Source organism: Danio rerio, chromosome 25, assembly GCF_052040795.2.
Source record: "Danio rerio strain M-AB ecotype USA chromosome 25, GRCz13ab, whole genome shotgun sequence".
In the NCBI taxonomy this organism is placed as follows: domain Eukaryota; kingdom Metazoa; phylum Chordata; class Actinopteri; order Cypriniformes; family Danionidae; genus Danio; species Danio rerio.
Genome location: NC_141045.1, coordinates 37,682,570 through 37,706,895, shown reverse-complemented (window position 1 = coordinate 37,706,895; position 24,326 = coordinate 37,682,570). Strand labels below are relative to the sequence as shown.

At 37.3% G+C, this 24,326-nt stretch overlaps 10 protein-coding genes across 10 annotated transcripts; 3 read left to right on the top strand and 7 right to left on the bottom strand.

The window, feature by feature from the left end:
* Positions 1 to 584: 584 nt before the first annotated feature.
* zgc:165555 lies at positions 585 to 1,527 on the bottom strand. The gene has a single exon (NM_001098761.2). The coding sequence runs from the start codon at positions 1,484 to 1,486 to the stop codon at positions 1,175 to 1,177; it is 312 nt and encodes a 103-aa protein (NP_001092231.1). The 5' UTR covers positions 1,487 to 1,527; the 3' UTR covers positions 585 to 1,174.
* A 608-nt stretch (positions 1,528 to 2,135) lies between these two features.
* si:dkey-108k21.15 lies at positions 2,136 to 2,677 on the bottom strand. Its single transcript, NM_001423816.1, has one exon. It carries the CDS (start codon positions 2,644 to 2,646, stop codon positions 2,260 to 2,262), a length of 387 nt encoding a protein of 128 aa, NP_001410745.1. The 5' UTR covers positions 2,647 to 2,677; the 3' UTR covers positions 2,136 to 2,259.
* Positions 2,678 to 3,629: 952 nt separating this feature from the next.
* On the bottom strand, positions 3,630 to 4,935 carry h3c13a (H3 clustered histone 13 a). Its single transcript, NM_001025171.2, has one exon. The coding sequence runs from the start codon at positions 4,888 to 4,890 to the stop codon at positions 4,480 to 4,482; it is 411 nt and encodes a 136-aa protein (NP_001020342.2). The 5' UTR covers positions 4,891 to 4,935; the 3' UTR covers positions 3,630 to 4,479.
* Positions 4,936 to 10,189: 5,254 nt separating this feature from the next.
* si:dkey-108k21.12 lies at positions 10,190 to 10,696 on the bottom strand. Its single transcript, NM_001386675.1, has one exon. The coding sequence runs from the start codon at positions 10,665 to 10,667 to the stop codon at positions 10,356 to 10,358; it is 312 nt and encodes a 103-aa protein (NP_001373604.1). The 5' UTR covers positions 10,668 to 10,696; the 3' UTR covers positions 10,190 to 10,355.
* Positions 10,697 to 12,618: 1,922 nt separating this feature from the next.
* Positions 12,619 to 13,073, bottom strand: si:dkey-108k21.11. Its single transcript, NM_001386676.1, has one exon. It carries the CDS (start codon positions 13,038 to 13,040, stop codon positions 12,666 to 12,668), a length of 375 nt encoding a protein of 124 aa, NP_001373605.1. The 5' UTR covers positions 13,041 to 13,073; the 3' UTR covers positions 12,619 to 12,665.
* Positions 13,074 to 15,130: 2,057 nt separating this feature from the next.
* On the bottom strand, positions 15,131 to 15,630 carry hist2h3c (histone cluster 2, H3c). Its single transcript, NM_001100173.1, is given in 1 exon segment — positions 15,131 to 15,630. A coding segment is annotated over 1 exon segment (411 nt). The 5' UTR covers positions 15,596 to 15,630; the 3' UTR covers positions 15,131 to 15,184.
* Positions 15,631 to 17,859: 2,229 nt separating this feature from the next.
* LOC147830943 (histone H2B 1/2) lies at positions 17,860 to 18,364 on the bottom strand. The gene has a single exon (XM_087312585.1). The coding sequence runs from the start codon at positions 18,337 to 18,339 to the stop codon at positions 17,965 to 17,967; it is 375 nt and encodes a 124-aa protein (XP_087168711.1). The 5' UTR covers positions 18,340 to 18,364; the 3' UTR covers positions 17,860 to 17,964.
* Positions 18,365 to 19,435: 1,071 nt separating this feature from the next.
* si:dkey-108k21.19 lies at positions 19,436 to 19,838 on the top strand. The gene has a single exon (NM_001386680.1). It carries the CDS (start codon positions 19,446 to 19,448, stop codon positions 19,830 to 19,832), a length of 387 nt encoding a protein of 128 aa, NP_001373609.1. The 5' UTR covers positions 19,436 to 19,445; the 3' UTR covers positions 19,833 to 19,838.
* Positions 19,839 to 21,135: 1,297 nt separating this feature from the next.
* Positions 21,136 to 21,718, top strand: LOC141381029 (histone H4). Its single transcript, XM_087312586.1, has one exon. The coding sequence runs from the start codon at positions 21,172 to 21,174 to the stop codon at positions 21,481 to 21,483; it is 312 nt and encodes a 103-aa protein (XP_087168712.1). The 5' UTR covers positions 21,136 to 21,171; the 3' UTR covers positions 21,484 to 21,718.
* Positions 21,719 to 22,013: 295 nt separating this feature from the next.
* Positions 22,014 to 22,758, top strand: zgc:114046. Its single transcript, NM_001013463.3, has one exon. It carries the CDS (start codon positions 22,043 to 22,045, stop codon positions 22,415 to 22,417), a length of 375 nt encoding a protein of 124 aa, NP_001013481.1. The 5' UTR covers positions 22,014 to 22,042; the 3' UTR covers positions 22,418 to 22,758.
* The last annotated feature ends 1,568 nt before the right edge of the window (positions 22,759 to 24,326 follow it).

The window sequence follows — 24,326 nt, the reverse complement described above, 5'->3', positions numbered from 1 at the left end:
GCTCCTCAATGACGCAAACTGGGTATTTATTCGGACCTTATGCAAATTTTAGAAGGAAAACTCAGCCCTGTCTGATTTGTGTATTGGCGCAGTGAATGTATGACGCTGTTTTCATCAGCCAGTAAGCAGACCGGTTTAGCCAATGGTGTGCTTCGATACTTTAGTCTCCACCCACGTAAATCTTCCGCATTGATATCGTTGTTTATTGTTTAACTTTCCCGCTCGAATTTGTACTCTGGGTTAACATTCTTTGGACAATCTACATTTATTGGGAAAAATAGAGTCAGTAAAGATGTTTCTAGCAAGCGCAACATTACTAAAATGTATTATAGTTTTATTATTAATTTTAGTTTTTTTTAAGGGTTTGTTGGGTTCGTTTTATTTATAAACTAAAACATTAAAATTTAAGACGTTTACATTGTATAACAGAAAAAGAAAAGGAACAATAAGGGTAGACCTATGCATTAATTGCAATACAACTGTTAAACCACTTCTTTCACACCAAAGTCATAAGCCCTTAAATTGCAGGTTTTTAAAGTGGTGTTTCCAAAAACAGAATGTAGAACAATGAACCAAGCATAAAATTGATTTCTTATCACATTTCTATTTTTATATTCATTTTTTTTTTCAATAAAGTCTGTCAAAAATGACACAAATCCTGCTGATACTGCATTTACTACACTAAGTGTACGTGGAGATAAATAATGAGGGTTATTAACTTACTGATGTGTTTTTATCAACTTTGCGGCCATAAAATTTAATTTTTACCTGATAATATAAAATTAATCACTTATATTTATCAGTTTGTTTGAATGATATAATCCAATATGTAAAAGTCAACGCGGCTTAACTGCAGTTCAAAGAGAATATATACCTCCTACTTTAATGTGAAATTACACACCAAATATTCAAACGGGTTACAATTTTCCCCGCTCAGTTATCCATTCTACACGCTTTGAGATTAAAAGAAAATATATTAGTTATAAGTTTTATTAAGCATTCAACAAGATAAATTCTTAAGATTTATCAAGGCAAACGTTCAATTACTTGACCTCAGCTCATTTATGTGCAATGTTGTAAAACTCACAATACTTTTCTCACAAAACGTACTCTTTCTATGATGATATGGGTGGCTCTTAAAAGAGCCGTTGATTTAGTGTTGTAAAGAAAATATTTAACCTCCAAAGCCGTACAGAGTGCGACCCTGTCTTTTCAGAGCGTACACAACATCCATGGCGGTCACGGTCTTTCTCTTGGCGTGTTCGGTGTATGTAACAGCATCACGAATCACATTCTCCAGGAACACCTTGAGAACACCGCGAGTCTCCTCATAGATCAGACCGGAGATACGCTTGACTCCACCACGGCGAGCGAGACGACGGATTGCGGGTTTGGTGATTCCCTGGATGTTATCACGCAAAACCTTGCGGTGACGCTTGGCGCCTCCTTTTCCAAGTCCCTTACCGCCTTTGCCTCTTCCAGACATGATTAAGAATTGCAACTTCGGCTGTTTGAAATCAAACTCCTACCAGACTGAGCCTGAGCGCGGGCTTTACAGTTGCTCAGCGGACCTAGTTGAAACATGCAAAGGCGGAGTCATGCAACGTCACAAAATGCAAGTCATTGTTGGCAGGACCTTTACTATTGTTTTAACCCGTTCAGTAATATACATTATTTGCTTTCATATGATTTTTGAATGTGTTTGTACAGTCCATCGAGCGTAAATCTTGAGTTCCGTTACAAACCGCTGACCAAGTCCAGTATTTCTCAAATATTCGTGCGAAAAAAAGTGTACACTGGTTAGCTGGTCGACCAGGGTGCTTTTTCAGTAGGGGTTACTTTAACCATGAAAACTACGTTTTTGATTAAATACACAACTGAGTCCTAAACATTATACTTTACTCATTTACAGCAGTTTTGGCTTGCCCAGTGAGATGTTATTAATTTTCAGATAACATGTTTTTAGTAAAAATAAGGGTTAGTTTATAGAAATAAAGGGTCTTGTCGAGGAACTCATTTGCTTATAAAAGTAATTTGTTATCTTAAACATCCTACTGTTATAGGATCATTATTATTTTGCAAGGATGTTTTTATTTAAAGAGCAAAAAAAAAACTAATTAAAAATATATCTAGAAACATCCTATTTACGATATTTTATTGAAAGAATATAATTAACAAACGGTGTTAATTGAATTGCTCTTTACAGATTAAGTGGGTGGCTCTTAAAAGAGCCTTTGGTTGACTAAAAACCTAAGCGATTTATTTGCCTTTAGCGGCCTTCTCGGTTTTCTTGGGCAGCAGCACGGCCTGGATGTTGGGCAGCACACCGCCCTGAGCGATGGTCACACCGCCCAGGAGTTTGTTCAGCTCCTCGTCGTTGCGCACCGCCAGCTGCAGGTGACGGGGGATGATACGGGTCTTCTTGTTGTCCCGAGCGGCATTTCCAGCCAACTCCAGGATCTCAGCGGTCAGATACTCGAGCACTGCGGCTAAGTACACTGGAGCACCGGCACCAACGCGCTGAGCATAGTTACCCTTACGGAGAAGCCTGTGAACACGGCCAACGGGAAACTGAAGCCCTGCTCTGGATGAGCGAGATTTTGCCTTTGCCCTGGCTTTTCCGCCGGTTTTGCCTCTTCCACTCATGGTGCAATTCTCTCCGAACTTATCAGAATATGTGCTTAAAGCGTTTCACCATTGTTTATATAGGAAGATGCTCGCCGCCTATTGGTCAGAATATTTTTCCGTTGCAAACCAATCACCAGGCGTCCCTCCAAATTTCAAACCTCTCTCACTTCTGGTATTATTTTCTGTTGACAAACCAAGATGTATAATGATTTGAGTCACTTTATGAAATGGTAGCCATTTTCAAATTTATCTTTATAAGTGTAAGCATAATTTTTTTTTAAAGATTTTAATCTACCAAAAAAAAAAGAACACTCTTCTCAGGCACAAAATCTTTTGGCAAGAAAGCCTATCTTGTACAACCCCATTACAGACATGTTTGATATTTAGTTATAAAACAAGAAATAGAATTTAAAATTAAAATGTTTTTTATAACAAAATGTCCTCATTTTTGCAAACAACGACTGTATTTTAATCTTTTTTAATCTGTATTTCATTGTTCACACAAAAAAAACTCGCTTAAAAAATTCAACTCACATTTTTTTTTTTATTAAGTTTAAGTTCCATAAATCTTTAATAAAATGACCCTGTGACAAGGTGGTTTTTGATGTGAGAGGGTTGTTCACTGTGACAGGCTGGTGTGTACAAAGTTCTTCTATATAAACTGCTGATTTTAAGCTTTCTTTTTTAAGTGGAGAGTTTTTTAAATATTCAAATACTTTTTTAACTGTGATTAGTGCAGTTTAAACAAATATGTATTTTTCTTATTTTGGGGTAATGAAGGTAGACTGGGGGTAAGATGGACCACCACAATGTTTTGCACAGAAAGACCAAATGGGATGCTGTTTATGGCATTCATATATATAATGTTTTTATTATTATTATTTCTTTTTGTGCTATAACAAAAGAAAACTCTGTGTTATACACACACACACTCACACACAAACTATTGCTAATCGATGACGGGACAGCTTTATATTTTGGCACATTTAAACAAAACTATGTTATTGATCAGTTACATTTATTACCAAATCTCCAAAACCTTAAGCTATTTCTCATTTTTTGACAATAGCATGAAACACTTTTTTTTAAAAAATATTTCACACAATTCTCTACCTAAAACACAACAATCTAAAAGGAAGTGACTTGCTTTTTTTCCAAACACAACCAATCGAAATGCTACTCTTATTCACCAGATCTCACACACACACACTTTTCAAATGTGGAAACACTAATTGTTTAATAACTGATTATCACTAACCAATCATGGCTTTACTTAGGCCTGTAAATAGGTCAAAGGTCAGGTTCATTCCGCTGTGGCAACCCCTGATTAATCTAGTTCTGGCATTTGGTACTGACTTGTCTGATAAATATTATATTCCATCCTGTAGAAAATATTAATTTAAAGAGACCTTTGAGGAGTGTAGCCATTTCTGCTGAGCACTGTACATTCAATCATTTATAATTCAAACTGTGCTATACATGATGGAAACCATTCTTCAATTGTGTTCCAAAAACACAGTGAGTGAAGGATGGTCAGAGAGAGTGTGAAGGTAGCAAAGACTAAGTGTGTGATATATTAAACAAGCATAAGTTAACAAAAGAAATTACCAAATATGTCCTATATCATAGGTTGAATGTAACAATATACATCTCATTCAAACGGTCAATGTCCCATGTTGTCTCGTTAACCTAGTATACATGTTCAATCAACAATTTGCTGCTTTAATTATAAAATAAAGTATATTTGGAAGCATTTCATTCAATACTCAAAATACCGGAAATAGTCTTGTTAATGTATAATTGAGGTGGCTCTGAAAAGAGCCTTTGGGTTTTAATGCGTAAAAAGTAAGTTTAAGCGCGCTCTCCACGGATGCGGCGAGCCAGCTGGATGTCTTTGGGCATGATGGTGACCCTCTTGGCGTGGATGGCGCACAGGTTGGTGTCTTCGAACAGACCGACCAGATAAGCCTCGCTGGCCTCCTGCAGGGCCATGACAGCGGAGCTCTGGAAGCGCAGATCGGTCTTGAAATCCTGAGCAATTTCTCGGACCAAACGCTGGAAGGGCAGTTTGCGGATCAGCAGCTCAGTGGACTTCTGATAACGACGGATCTCGCGCAGAGCCACGGTGCCGGGCCTGTAACGGTGAGGTTTCTTGACGCCGCCGGTGGCAGGAGCGCTCTTACGGGCAGCTTTAGTGGCGAGCTGCTTCCTTGGAGCTTTGCCTCCGGTGGATTTACGGGCGGTTTGCTTAGTTCTTGCCATTGTCGGTAAGCAGATAAGTTACTCTCAGAAACTGAAGAGAAATGTGCTCGTACAAGCAGAGACAGCCTTTTAATCTCTCCCGCTGCAGCGGAGAGCGCCTCTGGAAGCGTGTCATTGGCTGTTGCTATTACGCCACAGTGTGACGTGGGCGTTCTGTCCAATGGCTCTACATTTCTTTTATCAAACAAACGAGTGACTACTGGCTGGTTTTCCCGCTCAAACAACATCAAGGATAAGTTCTTTTTGCATGCAGGAATGACGACATCACCATATACCTTCATTCTCTTGTAGATTTATTCATGAGGTAACTTTTTCATGTTCAATCCTTCGTGTAGAGTTTGAAAATAGGCTAAAAGATATGTAGACTTGTATGGAAAACTGAATGATTGTCAGATCAGTAAATGCTTCTAGTGGGAATGTGTTGGGAAGATAAGGTTCAAACAAATGTTATAAATCTTGTTCTGAATCATTAATTGTATTTTGGGCCTTAGTTAAATAACTACAGGCAGCCTCATTTGTGAACAAAAAATAAATTTTAATATTAACTTCAATTACATATTTCTTGTTCTGGTCGTGGTACGAGCGGTTTACCTTCGTTGTACAAAGTGTGTACACACTACAGTGTGATATTAATCATTAAATTCACTCAAACTGAGATAATTTGAATAATGCTCTTTACTATTATGTGGGTGGCTCTTAAAAGAGCCGTTTGGTTTGCGGAAGAATCGAGCAAAGACGATTACTTCTTCTTGGGAGCCGCCTTTTTAGGCTTCGCCGCCTTGGGTTTGGCGGTTTTGGGCTTGACGGCCTTCACCTTCTTGGGGCTCTTGGCTGCTTTCTTGGCAGCTGCTGGTTTCTTTGCCTTCTTGGGGCTCTTGGTCGCTTTCTTGGCAGCCGCTGGCTTCTTGGCTTTCTTGGGACTCTTGGTCGCCTTCTTCGCAGATGTGGCCGCCGGTTTCTTCACCTTCTTGGGAGATTTCTTCGCGGCGGGTTTCTTGGCAGCAGGCTTCTTGGCTTTTGCGGCAGTTTTCTTAGCAGCTTTCTTGGGCTCGGCTTGCTTCTTGTTCAGCTTGAATGAACCAGAGGCGCCAGTGCCTTTGGGCTGGACCAGAGTACCGTTGAGCACCAAGGCCTTGACTGCAGTTTTGACGCGGGAGTTGTTCTTTTCCACATCGTAGCCGCCGGCAGAGAGAGCCTTCTTCAGAGCTGCGAGAGACACGCCGTGTCTGTCCTTGGATGCGGTCACGGTCTTTACAATGAGGTCGCGGACATTTGGTCCCGCTTTCTTGGGCTTAGACGCAGATCTCTTCTTGGGAGCCTTTACCGGCGCGGGAGCTGGAGCAGTTTCAGCCATTTCTCTCTACAGTAACGTTCACACGTCGACAACAAACAGTGAATAATGAAGCTCTGGTGAGTGGCGCTGTGATCTTAACTGCCACATGAGAACCGTTTAGACTCAATGGCCACTCATCAGAGACTCTGAGCGCCTCTACCAAATAAATTGTGCTTTCTCTGTTTAATCACAGAGCAAAACAAGAGCCACAACACATTTTTCAGCAGATTAGAAACACTTTAGTGATAAGAAGAGAATCAATGGTTTGTCATGGACTTCAAAAGAGGAACGCTGTGAAGATATTTTGAGACTTATTGAGTCATTTGTCCTTTGCTCTTTTACTGAAATTGTTTTACTGTGCACACATGACTTGTGTTCAAAAAATCAAACATGATATGCAGCAAATATTAAAGTGTTTTTCATTTTAACCTCTTGATCTCATATAATTTGCCAATCGTTATCAAGCATATATATGCAATACATGATTTAGTGAGTTTTTAATGATGGTTTAGTACTTTAAAACACTGTGGCAGTGTGTAGCATGTTGAACACTCTCAGAAAAGGTACACTGTGGTACAAAAATTGTTTCCTAAGAAACAGTTTTGTACCTTTGCAAAAAAGTTTACCTTATAGCACAGAAAAGACCTCTTATGATACTGTTCTGTAACTTTTATGGTACAATTGAAATGGAGGTGCACAATTGTTCTTATAAAAAAGGTAATTTAATACAATATCTATGAAAATTAAAATGACTGGAAAGGCAAAGTGATTTATGAATAATTCCCATATTAAAACATGAATCATCATTTAAAAGCACATGCTTAAAAAACTCATGAACATGAATGATTAAGTTGTATAATAAAAAAACAACTGGTAAAACACAACTGTAGGTGTTGTAAATTAAACATTTAATGCATTTTTAATAAACGCTTGGTAAGCATTTTCTGATACACACATTTTCATTAATGATATCCACTATCAATTTGCTGTCCAATACACGCACATGAGCTGGCAAAAGTCCTGCATATGCAAAGTGTTTATGCAGTGATTTTAGTATTTTAAAACTGCATATCACATTACAATACTTTTGCATAATTATATTTTTCTTTTAAATTAAATAAACTTTTAGATGATAACAAAGGTATTGTGTGAACATTGGATAATTATTTTTTATATTGTACATGGGAGAATGCATTTCTGTAACATTTGTGGTGTTGTGAAATGTTTTGCAAAAATAGATCTTTTGATTGATGTTAAAGTATTTTTTATTCTTTATTGTAAATTGAAAATGTGCATTTACGCAAGAAGAATTTTTTTTTGTAAACGGAAACATTGTTTAAAAATTTAATTTGATGTTTTATATTTACTGAAAATAAACTGACACAATTTGGATAAAGCATAATGCCCCTAAATAGTTCTTGAAGGAACACATTTGACAATGTTAAGCTATGAAGTGTCTTGTTATTGTAGTGGCACCCTCATGGATCAGATACCTTTGTTGACTGTACAATATTGTATCTGCAGGTTTTAAAAAACATTTTGGTTTCCCATGGTACTAATCGTGTCCTTAAAGGTAGAAACTGCAATTGTGCAATTTTGTTCCATCAAAAGGTACCAGTGCACCAGTGACAAGGGTTTCTACTTCTTCGGTACACCATTGTACTATTTTTCTGAGTGTACATAATGAAAAACTTAATAAAATATAATCATCTAACTATTGACCTTGAAATCATGCTGTCCAAAGATGCAATTTGTCTTGTATACACAAAGGAAACAGTTGTTCTACAGCGTTTAAGCGGTAAATGTTTAACTTTAACCTTCAATGTGGATTATTATTTTATTTTTTTGCGTTTCATAAGTTATTCACTTACACTACAATTCAGTTAATTACATTGTTCTCAGAAAGCCTGGTCATTTCAATATACTAACTAACATCGCATAACTTTCCTAGATTAGACTAACAAAATAAAGTAGTACCCCACCATAGTAAAAAAATGTTTGGATTGCATTTCATAACTCTTAATTTTGGTGATTAACACACACAATGCATTTTTATTTACTCATTCTTTAATTTCTAAAATATCAGCCTCTACCAGATGGTTGATATGTCGATTTTAAAGTATTGGGCTTAAAACATGAAAGAATTTAGCATAAGACCAATAATATATTCAAAATAAAGTACTTTTGAATACTTATACATCTTTATTTTTCGATGTCATAATTTCTTTCAGATTCTCATTTAACATGCTTTTTTTTTCTTCACCAATAAAATCAAGAAGTGTTTAAGTGCACCAGAATGTTCTTCAAATGACTTCCAGGTAACATTTAAAATTGTAAAAACATGGTTAACTGTTTGGTAGAAGAGCGGAGTAAAAATAACTTCTCGATATATAAAAATAAAATTATAATTTGAACTGGGTTTCTACATTAAGCAAAATATTAGAATTTTCTAACTAAAACAATAAATTGACATATTTAGCACACGTTAAAAATCCTTGGTGAGGTTTACTGAATTCCTGAACACACAAAACAAAATGACTCTTTTGACGAGAACATGGGTGGCTCTTAAAAGAGCCTTTGGGGTAGGTGAGGATTCAACGCTTTACTTGGAGCTGGTGTACTTGGTGACGGCCTTTGTGCCCTCAGACACGGCGTGTTTGGCCAGCTCTCCGGGCAGCAGCAGACGCACGGCGGTCTGGATCTCTCTGGAAGTGATGGTGGAGCGCTTGTTGTAGTGAGCGAGACGAGACGCCTCACCGGCGATGCGCTCGAAGATGTCGTTGACGAAAGAATTCATGATGCCCATCGCCTTTGAGGAGATCCCGGTGTCGGGATGAACCTGCTTCAACACCTTGTAGACATAGATAGCATAGCTCTCCTTCCTAGTCCTCTTGCGCTTCTTTCCTCCTTTACCGGCGGTCTTGGTGACAGCTTTCTTGGAGCCCTTCTTGGGGGCGGTCTTGGCTGGCTCTGGCATGATTCTTTGAGATGAACGAAACGTCTCTATACTCTTCGTTGACGCACAGTGGTTATTTATACGGCTTGTATGCAAATTTTAGAAGGAAAGCTCCACCCTGTTTGATTTGTGTATTGATGCAATGCATACGTGACACTGTTTTCATTGGCCAGAAAGCAGCTGGCTTTCGGCCAGTTTAGCCAATAGTGTGCTTCGATACTGTAGTCTCCACCCACGAGAAACCTCCTAGATTTCAGATTCATTGTTTAACTTTCCCGCTCAAAATTACATTCTGGCTTAACATTTGCATCTTTAAACAATTTTTTTTATTTATGAGAATAATAAAGTCAGCAAATAATACCAAAATGTTTCTGGTAAGCGCATCATAAATTATATCAAATGTAATTTTATAGTTTTTTTTTGTTTGTTTGTTTTGTTTTATTAAGGCAGCTCACACCGTAAGATCTGTTCTTATTTTATTTATAATATTTTTACTAGGATATTTACATATTATATCAGAAAAAGGAAAAAAGGTTATGCCTATGCAATATTTACAATTGATTTTATTTCTAATTCTTTTTTAAAAAGAGCTGTGAAAATAATTATATAATTAAATTATACTTAAAGTGATTATTAACAAAACATCAGAATGTATAAAAATTATAACATCTAAAAATCATTATAATTTCTTTTCTATATTTATTATTGTTGAATTTTTTTTATTTTTCTGGCAAAAAAAAGTCACAAAACCTGCTGATGCTACATTTATTACAATACAAAATGTACGCGGAGATCTTTGCGACCACCTAAATATAATTCTAACTTGATTATTTTAGAAAATGGGTTCTTACGTTTATCATCTGAACAAAATTAATTGCTTTTGGGGAGAAAAATGTTTGAACGTGAATCTAATGTACGAGTCAATGGTTAACTCGATGTTAAGTTTTTTGAGGATGAAAGTCAGTGGATTAGTTATCGGCTCTCAACAGGTAGCAAAAGGTTTCTTGAATCTTTCAGTAAAAATTATAAAATAGAAAGCATTAAACAAGTAATGTTTCCAAAAATAATTCCGATGTTAAACTTTAAAATATAAATTGATACTTTAAAATGTGCCCTTTCTTTAAAAAAGTGTGTGGCTCTTAAAAGAGCCTTTGGTTTAAGATGGAGCAAAGAAATTCAACCTCCGAAGCCGTACAGAGTGCGACCCTGTCTCTTCAGCGCGTACACAACATCCATGGCGGTCACGGTCTTTCTTTTGGCGTGCTCGGTGTATGTAACAGCATCACGAATCACATTCTCCAGGAACACCTTAAGAACACCACGAGTCTCCTCGTAGATCAGACCAGAGATACGCTTGACTCCACCACGGCGAGCGAGACGACGGATGGCTGGTTTGGTGATTCCCTGGATGTTATCACGCAAAACTTTGCGATGACGCTTGGCGCCTCCTTTTCCAAGTCCCTTACCGCCTTTGCCTCTTCCAGACATGATGAGAACTGAAGCTTTGACAATTTGAAATCAAACTCCTCCCAGTCTGAGCCTCAGCGTGGACTTTACAGTTGCTCAGCGGACCTAGTTGAAACATGCAAAGGCGGAGTCATGCAACGTCACAATAATGCAAGTCATTGTAGCCCGGAACTTAATTTGAATTGTTCGGTTTAACCTCGGCACATTAAATTACTTTTTTCCCCTTACATTTCTTAGCTTTTATAGGACATCTGATGAATCGGTACCGTTGACCGAGAGAAAAATCCAGTGGTCATTTAGATCCCATGAAAATCCCCTGTTAAATGACAACGAATATTACAGCCTTGATAAAATAATAAACTGAACTATGGATATAATCTATTGCAGTGCAAGCAAAAATTGTGATAAAGTAATTCTCCAAATCAAGCTACATGTGAATAATTAGATTGTAAACGGTTAAGTATCAAACCACTTATAACTTAAATTCTTTTAACTGAGCCTATGACATGTTAACTATTAACTATTATTATTAAACATAAGTATAAAAAATACTAAAAAATAACTTCTGGTACCCACAAATACATTACTGTACTTTAATTTTTATATATACTTTTGATAATGATATTTACTTTTAATTTTATATATACTTTTAAATAGTCCAAACAACAAGAACATCTTTAACATAATTGCCCTGTGATGGGGTGGTATCTGATGTGACAGTTGTTTGCTATTATGTACAAAGCATTTCTTAAACTGCTGACTTTTTGCATCTTTAAAAAAAAGTTTAAAGTTATTTAACCAGTGTACTACCTTTCAAACAGTGTGATTAGTAAAGTTTAAAATGTTTTTTTTGGGGTTAATGAAAATGAAATTGTGCAAAACATTGTTGTGGTCCATCATACCCCCATGATCCAATGTCTATAGCATTCTTATATGTAATGTTTATACTATTATAAGTTTATATACTATTATAATTAGTATTACTTTTTTTTTGCTATAACAAAGAAAGTACTTTATTTGTAGCATCCTTTCGCACATTCTAATCCTAGATCTATTTTAAATAAACACATACACACACCAAATGTACACCATTATGAAACTGTTACAAATTAGGATTGCTTTTTACTTTTATTCATACAGTGCACATCATGAATGAGTCCACCCCATTTTGAAAAAAAAAAAAATCTTATTTTTATCAAATTCTAAATCAATATAGATTACATGTTGTGGCGGTATTTAAACAAAAGTTTTAAAATATATAGTTTTAAGGGGTTGGTCACCTAACATCTCTAGAAGTTTAACAGTTTAAATTCAACTAAATATTGCAAAAAAAGAGAAAAACTACAAACTTTAAACAAAAATGTAATATATTTTTGGTTTCTTTTGATTTTTCCTAACCTGTCTTACATTTTTTTTTGTTAGACTGTTACCCTTGATGGAATCAGATTTCTAAATAAATCAATTTATATTAGACAGACAGTGATGAATGGACAAAGTTTGCGTAAAAGAAGCAGTAAGGACTAAACGCATCAGACCAAACAGTTAAAATATCTTAAAATTATAGAACAAATTGATTAGTCTATATTAGAATCTTTAATTTCATACAACCTCATATTAAAATAAGATGCAGAAATCACCCCACCACAATAAAATGTATCGCCCATATCTCCCATTTGTTCAAGTTCCTCTCCGAGTAAACAATCGTATATATGATTAGTGGAATGTGTCATTGCTTTTTCTACATACCAAATTAGTTGACTCAGTATCTACCAAGCTTAGTGGTGTACATAAGCAACAGGACTTAAAGACTGGTTTTTATATATACTCCAAAATATATAATATAGATAAAGTTATTCGTATAAAGTATACTAATAAGTATAACGTATAAAACAATAATAAACGTGGCTGGTTAGTACTCTGGTAGAGCGAAACACACTTTTTTAGGACTTTATCTCTTTGTATGACATCGTGGGTGGCTCTTAAAAGAGCCTTTGGGTTAGCTGAAGTTGATTCAGCGTTTTACTTTGAGCTGGTGTACTTGGTGACGGCCTTTGTGCCCTCAGACACGGCGTGTTTAGCCAGCTCTCCGGGCAACAGCAGGCGCACGGCGGTCTGGATCTCTCTGGATGAGATGGTGGAGCGCTTGTTGTAGTGAGCGAGACGAGACGCCTCACCGGCGATGCGCTCGAAAATGTCGTTGACGAAAGAGTTCATGATGCCCATCGCCTTCGAGGAGATCCCGGTGTCGGGATGGACCTGTTTCAACACTTTGTAGACGTAGATGGCATAGCTCTCCTTCCTGGTCCTCTTACGCTTCTTACCGCCCTTCCCTGCAGTCTTTGAGACGGCTTTCTTAGAGCCCTTCTTGGGCGCAGGCTTTGCTGGTTCTGGCATGTTGTTAAAACAGTTGAAGCAACTAAACCTACAAATGCTTGTGAGACACTTTATACACCCTACATGCAAATCAGCTGCGGTTGTCGTGCACCAAAGAACGCCAATCACAGTCATCAAATATTAACTCCGCCCACTAATTTAATCCCACCCCAAAAATTTTAAACCGCAACCCAAACCGTTCTTGTTTAATTTCCCCGCCTATTTTTTAATTTTTAACTACAAAGATCCAGCTTACGCTCATTTAACTATAGAAAATATAGGCCCACATATAAAACCGCTTACTCATCCAGGTAGTTTTAAAGAAGGGCACAATTTTGATCCACTCCCACCTTTAAAGATGTGTGCTTAATAGTTTTAGGATAAGTTGGACAAAAAGTCTTGCCCTTCAATTGCCAACTAATGTATTGGAAGTAACTGTAAAAAAAACAAAGTACTATAATCAAGTAACAGTAGATCATGACAGTTCTCATTTTTGGGTGACCAACATATCTATAGAACGTTGTAAACTGTTAAATTACAGTAATCTGGGACATTAATTTAACTACAGTTAAAATGAGTACCTCAACTGCAATAATAATCCTTTTATCATTGATTGTAACTTTGATTTGGGCTCAAAATGGGCATTACTGTAATGTCAAATTGTATGGCTGTAATTTCCAAGTAATTTACTGTCAATAAAAACTCACTGACATTAAATGGGAGTGTGTGAACATTGTAAAGTTAGAAGTGATAGAACATCATATATCTGATTGTTGGACACAATACAGAAATTTAGAATATGCATCAAGAATTATTGCGAGCATTATTGTTCATGGGTATTGTTACATTTTTGTCCCTTTTCCAGGTGTACGGAGACAAAAGTAACAAAAAAAAATAATAATTTGGATCGAATTAATAATAAATTAATATTTAATAATGTGCGTGGAAAATCTCCTTTTTCTCTATCCCAGCATACGTTCACTTTAGATATAATAATAACAAAAAAAACTCTCAAAAGAGATTTCAAAAGAAAAATATTATCTTTTATTCACTGTTCAACAAAATTCAATATTTTTTTTACATTTCCAGACAGGGTAAACAAAAACAAAGAGATACTTACATGAATATTATCCTAACCAAAATCATTATGAGAGGGTAAGGCCAAAAATAACCAACAAAACAAAAGCTTCCTAAATTGACAAAAAGTTCTAGATTTCCTAATATATATATATATATATATATATATATATATATATATATATATATATATATATATATATATATATATATATATATAGAAAACTCAAAATCAATGACAATGCTCTTAGCCCATAACAGGAAACTTAAAGGATAAACAAATAAATCAGCACTCGTTTCTCTACACGGCTTACTTTTCACATAAAGTTACACGTCACACTTATTCACACTAATCTCACAAGATTCACAAGCTCACAGTTCTCAATATCCAACAAAAATCTCTATCACACTATAATCACTGGGTTAGGGAAAACAGGGACTCTCTCCGTGCTTTGCCGCTCTGCCTCTTTATAAAGCCTGGAAGCTCAATCAACAGCAACCGATCCGATTTGCTCTGATTGAAAACAGGTGCGGCTGGTTTGGAACGCTGCTCAATGAGAGAGAGGCAGAGAGACAGAGAGAGAGATAGAGAGAGAGAGCGATTAATAAAACAAAAGGAAGAGCAATAAGCTGCCACTCACACCAACAACTTATTACCTAAATACATCATAGGATGTAACAGTATAGATAAGGATATTTTTTCACTGACTAAATGACCAGCAGGTACGTTTGACTTTTTGTTTCTTGAGTCTCCAGACACAAAACTTCACGATGAGTCAACAAGGCTGCTGTTGTTTGACTAACATTTTACAATGATTAGCAGGATAAGGGCTCAACATGCACCTACACTTGAACTTTTTCATTTATTATATGGCCTAATTGTATTACTTTAAGGGAACGTTTAACTGCATATACACTTTTATAGATGCTGTAAACAATACATGAGCCTTTATCATTCTTATGACATTTAAGTCCAGATACTAATAAATTAAACTTTCGGCAATGAGCAAGAAAAATCATCTTTTCTAGACACATTGATGTGGCTCTTAAAAGAGCCTTTGGTTTTAATTTAAACGTCAGAAAGTGGTTTAGGCGCGCTCTCCACGGATGCGGCGAGCCAGCTGGATGTCCTTGGGCATGATGGTGACCCTCTTGGCGTGGATGGCGCACAGGTTGGTGTCCTCGAACAGACCGACCAGATAAGCCTCGCTGGCCTCCTGCAGAGCCATGACGGCGGAGCTCTGGAAACGCAGATCGGTCTTAAAGTCCTGGGCGATTTCTCGGACCAGACGCTGGAAGGGCAGTTTGCGGATCAGCAGCTCGGTGGACTTCTGGTAGCGACGGATCTCGCGCAGAGCAACGGTGCCAGGCCTGTAACGGTGAGGTTTCTTGACGCCGCCGGTGGCCGGAGCGCTCTTGCGGGCAGCTTTAGTGGCGAGCTGTTTCCTAGGAGCTTTCCCTCCGGTGGATTTACGAGCGGTTTGCTTGGTTCTTGCCATTGTCTGTGACGAGCTGAGTTATCCTATAGGACTGTAAATTCCGCGCATTGAGACAGCCTTTTAACCTCTCCTGCTGCATTGTGTGATGCCTGTAGAAGCATTTGATTGGCTATTGCATTTACGTCGCAATATGACGTAAGCAGTCTGACCAATGGCTATGCATTTCTTTTTTTAAACAAACTAGTGACAACCGAGCCTTTCCCGCTCAAAAATATTTTATTTATTTAATATAACTTCTCTTTGATCGCAAAGAAATGGCGACATTAACATATGTTATTTTTTTATAGATTATATCTAACTTTATCGAGTTCAATTCTTACTATTTTGTGTAGTTTGAAAATAAGCAAACAGAAGTGTAGACTTGAATGAAAAACAGCATTGTATTGTAAGTCTTTAATTACATAACGAGGGTTTTTTCTCGTTGAGGAACAAAAAACAAATGCTTTTAAAATTAAATTTACTTACACCTTCCCTCTGCCATTTTTCAGCTTATGTGGTTTATGCTGTTTCAAACAAGTACAGTATGTATATACCACAGTAGGCTATATGAGTTAAGACCAGGAAAACTATCGTTAATCCTTAAATGCTTTGCTCAAGTTTAAGTAATTTGAATAATGCTCTTTACTAATATGTGGGTGGCTCTTAAAAGAGCCGTTTGTTTTTCGGGAAAATCGAGCAGAGACGATTACTTCTTCTTGGGAGCCGCCTTTTTAGGCTTCGCCGCCTTGGGTTTGGCGGTTTTGGGCTTGACTGCCTTCACCTTCTTGGGGCTCTTGGCTGCTTTCTTGGCAGCTGCTGGTTTCTTTGCCTTTTTGGGGCTCTTGGTCGCCTTCTTTGCAGCTGCAGGCTTCTTGGCTTTTTTGGGGCTTTTTGTCGCCTTCTTCACGGATGTGGCCGCCGGTTTCTTCACCTTCTTAGGAGACTTCTTAGCAGCGGGTTTCTTGGCAGCCGGTTTCTTTGCTTTCGCTGCAGTTTTCTTGGCTGCTGGCTTCTTCTTGGGCTCGGCTTGCTTCTTGTTCAGCTTGAATGAACCAGAGGCGCCTGTGCCTTTGGGCTGGACAAGGGTGCCGTTGAGCACCAAGGCCTTGACGGCGGTTTTAACGCGGGAATTGTTCTTTTCCACATCGTAGCCGCCGGCAGAGAGAGCCTTCTTCAGGGCTGCGAGAGACACGCCGTGTCTCTCCTTAGATGCGGTCACGGTCTTGACAATAAGGTCGCGGACATTTGGTCCCGCTTTCTTGGGCTTAGACGCAGATCTCTTCTTGGGAGCTTTTGCCGGAGCGGGAGCTGGAGCGGTTTCAGCCATTTCTTTCGGAGCAGGAGCGTTCAGACGTCGACAACTAACAGTAAACAATGAAGCTCTGCAGAGCGGCGCTGTGATTTAACTGTTACATGAGAACCGTGTAGACTCATTCGCCAGTCATTGGAGACTAAAGCGCCTCTACCAAATAAATTGTGCTTTCTCTTTTTAAACACAGAGCCAAACAAGAGCCACAAAACGTATTTCAGCAGATTAGAAACACTTTAGTGATAAGAAGAGAATCAATAGTTTTTCATGGAATTCAAAAGGGAGACGCTGTGATGATATTTTGAGACTTATTGATTCATTTGTCCTCTGTTCTTTCACTGTAATAGTTTAATTATGCATATACGACTTGTGAAAAAACTAACATGATGTGCAGCAATAGTCATTGGTTTTGTTTAGTTTAAGCCCTTGATCTAATATCTTTTGCCAATTGCCTAGAAGTAAATACATGTTTTAGTATTTTTTACGATGTGCCAGGGTTTTAAAACATGGCACCATGTTTAGCAAACTGTACTGATAATGTAAAATCAGTAAAGAAGCGATCGTCCGCAGTTTGTTATGTTCATTATAGTTATTGATGGCATATACAACATACATTGTAGTACAATCAAAAACAGATTAGTATAATGCGTTGTCTAGGCAGTCTGCTGTCCAAAGACATAAATCACCAATCAAAGGAAATAGTGTCAATCTATTCTAGTGTTTATGTAGCAAATGTTTAAACTTGACTACTAAGGTAAAAAATATATATATGATCTATAAATCACATGCACTATCAAATAATGATTGTGTTCTCAGAAAATAACGTTTTATTAATTCAGTCTAAAACAAGATAACAGAGTTTAAAAAATATATCTAGAATAGTCTTAAATTAACATTAAAAATAAATTTTACTCATGTTAAATTGCCATTGAATATACCTTTACCTCACTAGTCTGTATTATAACCAGCCTTCGTGTAATTTAAATCATGTTTTACTTTGACCACAAGAATTAGCTCTTTAGAGGAGAACATGGGTGGCTCTTAAAAGAGCCTTTGGGGTAACTGAAATTGATTCAGCGCTTTACTTGGAGCTGGTGTACTTGGTGACGGCCTTTGTACCCTCAGACACGGCGTGTTTGGCCAGCTCTCCGGGTAGCAGTAGACGCACGGCGGTCTGGATCTCTCTGGAAGTGATGGTGGAGCGCTTGTTGTAATGAGCGAGACGAGACGCCTCACCGGCGATGCGCTCGAAGATGTCGTTGACGAACGAGTTCATGATGCCCATCGCCTTGGAGGAAATTCCGGTATCGGGATGAACCTGCTTCAATACCTTGTAGACGTAGATAGCGTAGCTCTCCTTCCTAGTTCTCTTACGTTTCTTTCCTCCTTTACCGGCGGTCTTGGTGACGGCTTTCTTGGAGCCCTTCTTAGGGGCTGCTTTTGCTGGTTCAGGCATGACGGTTTCGAGTAGATGTAAGCAAGTCTATTCTTCACCAACATGCACACTGGCTATTTATGCGGCTCTTATGCAAATTTCACAAGGTAATAACTGCCCTCTCGGATTTGTGTATGAGCGCAATGAATGTAGGTCACTCATTTCATTGGTCAGAAAGCAGACCGGCTTGCTGGCAAATTAGCCAATAGTAAGTCTCGAAAACCGTCGTCACGCCTATTGTCCAACCCATAAGAGATTTCCGCATAGCAATCGGATCCTTTGTTTATTTTCTGATCAAGATCAAACTTGGTATTTTTTTGTATCGATTTATTTGTATTTTATGGGGGAAATACAGCGAATTAAGAGTTACCAGATTGGTCGGTTTTGAAACGGCGTGGCCGCCAGCCTCGGTCTTCACTTATAAACCTGTCTTGATCCCTCAAAGAGTTGCCACAGCCACTGTTCCCCACATACAAACGCTTACAACAGTTGTGACCTCCCAACGAGACACACCACCACAGGTTTGTTTTGTTTTAAACAGGACAGTTTTTACATATATATCTTAACTAAAGTTCAGCAGAAAACAAATAAAAATCCCTTAAATGCCAATATAATATTAAGCGGTGCATAAAATGGAACTTAATGCACTCAATATAATAATTGCTTTGCTGCCTTTTTAAAATATGATATATATATATATATATATATATATATATATATATATATATATATATATATATATATATATATATATATACATATATATTTTTTTTTTTGTCTGAAAGATGTGCCACTACACCATCCGTATTTGTGTTATAAATATATTTTTCATGTGGGATTAAATAATCTTTTTAATAACGTAATTACAACATAATTTATTCCACACTTTCACACGTATTTGTAGTTTATAGCATTTAATATCTAAAAAAAAATTAATCTTATATTTAAACTGTAACAAAACAATGGCAGGAGTTTGCAAAGAGGGAGGGTCTTGCGATTCGGAGGGAAGTGCGGTGATTGGTTTTCAACTGATAGAGATTCTGATCAATAGGCGGGAAGTACGTTAGCTTTAAAAGCTGATTGTCGAGCTTCAGAACATCGTAGTCTTTGAGAACTGTCTGAGCAACATGAGCGGAAGAGGCAAAACCGGCGGAAAAGCCAGAGCGAAGGCTAAGAGTCGCTCCTCCAGGGCAGGACTTCAGTTTCCCGTTGGCCGTGTTCACAGGCTTCTCCGCAAGGGTAACTATGCTCAGCGTGTTGGTGCCGGTGCTCCAGTCTACTTGGCCGCTGTGCTCGAGTATCTGACCGCTGAGATCCTTGAGTTGGCTGGAAACGCCGCTCGGGACAACAAGAAGACCCGTATCATCCCCCGTCACCTGCAGCTGGCGGTACGCAATGACGAGGAGCTGAACAAGCTTCTGGGCGGAGTGACCATCGCTCAGGGCGGTGTGCTGCCCAACATCCAGGCCGTGCTGCTGCCCAAGAAAACCGAGAAGGCCGCCAAAGGCAAATAAATTAGCTTGATTTCCATTTTGTATTTCCCCAAAGGCTCTTTTAAGAGCCACCCACTTGTTCTTTAAAGGGCAATAAAACATACAAATTTAATATGATAATGAAAGCTATTATGATTTGTTTTCAAAATACAATGTTGGATTTGGTTAGTTGAGAAAACATTTAGATCAACTGGAGTTATAACAATTAAAACTATTATGAGTTAAGTTTGCAATGTAGAGACTAAACGATTTATGATACTAATAGTTAAAAAAGATTAATAGGAAAAGATGATGCGCTTATCTCCTTTAATTTCAATAAATCGAGTAACAAAGCTTTTTATGTATCTTTTCAAAATTAAAGGTGGTCAATCTTCTCTTCAATCCCAATTCATAAACTGGAGTAATTTTAAAAAGGTTTTGTATGTGTGGGTGATTTTATGAATGATTTAGGTTACCTCAACTATACAACTGTTTGCAAAATAATTTTATATTCATCACACAAATGTGCATGCTTAGCAATTAATATATTTTTGAATGACAATTTATTGTATGAAACGTGTCATTGATTTAAGCTTCCTCTTTTAATAAACGGTTAATTTTATTCTTCTTTAATATGTATTTATTGTTATTTCAATGCTTAAATAGACTTTTTTAAATAAAGGTAAACATTGACTCAAATTTAAATAATTACAAGATTTTAATCTTGTTTTTGGATTTGTTTGACCTCAACTGTACAGAATTAAATTTACAGTTCAGTTTTATGTTAGACTTAAAATTTCATATTTTTTAAACACTTAATTTTTTCATAATTATATTATGTATGATCAGCCCAAATGACTAATTAAACTCAGATATATCTCTTTAAAAGTTATTTTAAAGTTAATTCCTTTAAAATTAAATTTCTTTTACTACATATTATGCAGGATGCAATATTTAGGTGGCTAATTCAGAATATATATAAATATATTATTGATTTATTGCTATTAAATAAAGTATCTGTGGAGGCTAAAATTGTGTAAATTAAATACATGCATTTGTACATTTGATAGTTTAATGACAAATTTTGAAAAATTATAATTACATACTAAAAAAGGGGAGATCAGGTTCAGAAAAAAAACAAAGAAAATAATTTTCCATATTGACTCAGAATAATGGCACAAGCAATTTATCTAAATATATAATTAAAAGAAGCTATTTCGAAGGACGGGGGCCAGAGTTCGTTGGATTGACGCGCCTAGGTGTGACGTAAAGTTGTAACTCCGCCTTTACTGTTTCAACTAGGTCGTCTGAGCGACTATAAAGCTTCTAGGATGCTGCACTAGACGGTTCATTCAAATTTGAAAGTTGATTGTTACTAAACATGTCTGGAAGAGGCAAAGGCGGTAAAGGACTTGGAAAAGGAGGTGCTAAGCGTCACCGTAAAGTTCTGCGTGATAACATCCAGGGAATCACCAAACCCGCTATCCGTCGTCTCGCTCGCCGTGGTGGAGTCAAACGTATCTCTGGTCTGATCTATGAGGAGACTCGTGGTGTTCTTAAGGTCTTTCTGGAGAATGTTATCCGTGATGCTGTTACGTACACCGAGCACGCCAAGAGAAAGACCGTGACCGCCATGGATGTTGTGTACGCGCTGAAGAGACAGGGACGTACTCTGTACGGTTTCGGAGGTTAAACGTGTTTATTATCATAGAAAACAACGGCTCTTTTAAGAGCCACCCACGTTTTCATAAGAGAGTAATTTGAGAGTATTATGAATTTATATGTTCCATTATCATTAACCTGTACAGAATTTGCATTGATAAACATTTTTTGATAGCGGGCGTTATTAAAAAGCTGCATTTTTGTTCGTAACAAAGTCTCAAATTGTTTATAAGGCTTAAGTTAAGAGCATAGAATTTAAACTTTTCCCTATAAGACGCAAATTAATGACACCAAAAAGTGAGCCATGTTTGGTCCTGAGTGGGAAGATAAAACAAACAATCCGATTGCTGTGCGGAAGTCTCTCATGGATTGGGCAATAGGCGGGACTACGGTGTCAAGACTTACTATTGGCTGACTTGTCAGTAAGTCTGTCTGCTTTCTGACCAATGAAATTAGTGGCCTACATTCATTGCGCTCATACACAAACCAGAGAGGGCAGTTCTTACCTTAGAGAATTTGCATAAGAGCCGTATAAATAGCCAGTGTACATCTCATTTAAGCAGAGTTGCTCAGTTACACTCGAATCTAATATGCCTGAACCAGCGAAAGCAGCGCCCAAGAAGGGCTCCAAGAAAGCCGTCACTAAGACCGCCGGTAAAGGAGGAAAGAAGCGTAAGAGGACCAGGAAGGAGAGCTACGCTATCTACGTGTACAAGGTTTTGAAGCAAGTTCATCCCGACACCGGAATCTCTTCAAAGGCGATGGGCATCATGAACTCGTTCGTCAACGACATCTTCGAGCGCATCGCCGGTGAGGCGTCTCGTCTCGCTCACTACAACAAGCGCTCCACCATTACTTCCAGAGAGATCCAGACCGCCGTGCGTCTGCTGCTGCCCGGAGAGTTGGCCAAACACGCCGTGTCTGAGGGCACAAAGGCCGTCACCAAGTACACCAGCTCCAAGTAAAGCGCTGAGTCATCTTCAGCTAACCCAAAGGCTCTTTTAAGAGCCACTAATGTTATTTTAAAAAGAGTTTCCGTTATTTGAGCATTGCATATTTTGCTTTAACCTTTACAGAAGCGTTTATTTTGAAACTGATTTATTAATTACCGTGATTTATATAATATGAAGTGTGTGTATGTGTGTATATATATGTGTGTGTGTGTGTATATATATATATACACACACACACACATACATACATGTTTTAAATGACTGATCTTTTGTATGCTGGCGAATAGCGTAGTCTATTTTGTCTTGATGTAAAGCAACTGTAAACATGAGTAACATAAAAATAAGAAATCTAATTTTATACGTTTGTGTTCTTCTTTTACACATTGCTCTGTGATAAGAAGCCTGTTGAGGCAATATGTTTTTATTTATTTATTTATTTTTTAATCTCATTCATGATCATTAATCTGCAGACTGGCTCCAAATACAGAATGTGGCCAGGATGATCGTTTTACCTTCACTTTTCCAACCTGAGTGTAATGAAGCAGAGAAGTGCAATAGAGTTACTGGTTCTGTTCTGACAGGTAGCACCTCCACTGTTATGCAGTAATCTAAGATTGTTCTTGCATGTCCATCAGGTATAGTTGGACTTGTTTATTTTTGCATATCAGTGTATGATCTTAACACATTGTTAGCAGTGTTGTGCACTTCACATTTCACTACAGTTTTCACATTTGATTTAAAACGTGGTGTTCTTAAAAGGGTAGTTCTCCCAAAAGGGATTTTTTTGAAGTTTTGCTTACCTTGGTTTTAAAATCGTTCAAGTTTATTTTTATTTTTATTATTTTTTTATTGATAATAATTTAAGTTATATAGTGGAAAGCTGAGAACCTGTAACCATTGACTCTTTTAGTTTGTTATGGGGTCTCAGTGGTTACTGGTTTCCAACTTTATTCAAAATATCTTCTTTTGTGCTTAACCGAAACAAGAAACTTATAGAGGTTTGAAACTACTTGAGGAAGAGTAAATAGAGTAAATGTTCATTTTGGATGAACTTCCCCTTTAAATATGATATTGGGCCTTACTTGATGGTCATTCTGTTGATGGGATTATTTTGATTCGCCGTTAAAGTGTCAATGTGAAGAATGAAACATCACTGCAGCATCACACAACACAAAATGACTGAATGGACATTCAGTGTGGGTGAATTTTACTTGTAACGAATGTATTTAAATAATCTTAAGTATTTATTAAGTGACACATTAATGACTTCAGCTGAAATCAGCAATAACTAACAATACATTTACAATAAATGAAATAGCTGTTGTTTGTTTTCTTCTGTGATCAGATATATCTTGCTTTCCGAGCAATTATGTCAGTCATACTGGGTACAATTTTACAAATAACTTCTGTTTGTTTTTTATTATTCAGGTGTAACTTTGTTGCATTAGCTTTGCTGTATTGTAGTGTTATTTGTTTTCTCATATGTCTTTTATAACCAGCATCGCTTTTATCAGTATTTACACCACTGTTGCTCTTTACGTTACTTAATATTTTACCTTATCTTAAAGTATAGGTAAAATAAGTTTCTGTTAAGTTGTTCTTGTAATTGGAGATTTTTAGTTTTCTATGTCAATAAAACACTAAAGATTTAATTTGGAGGAAAAAAAATATTCCATGCTCAAAATATAAACTATTGTAGGTCTTTTTTTAGGGATTTTGTCATAATAATCGCGCAGTTCTTGCCGTTTACCGAATAAGTTGTGACCGTTAAGTTCTGATCTGGTTGCATATCAGTTGTGGCTGACGTGCGGGTCAATATAAAGTTGTGGCTTGTTTAGTTTTTTTTTGTTTTTAGCCTTGGTTTGATCGACTACATTTGGACGAACCATGAGATGGAATTTAATTGAGTTATAGATGTGAG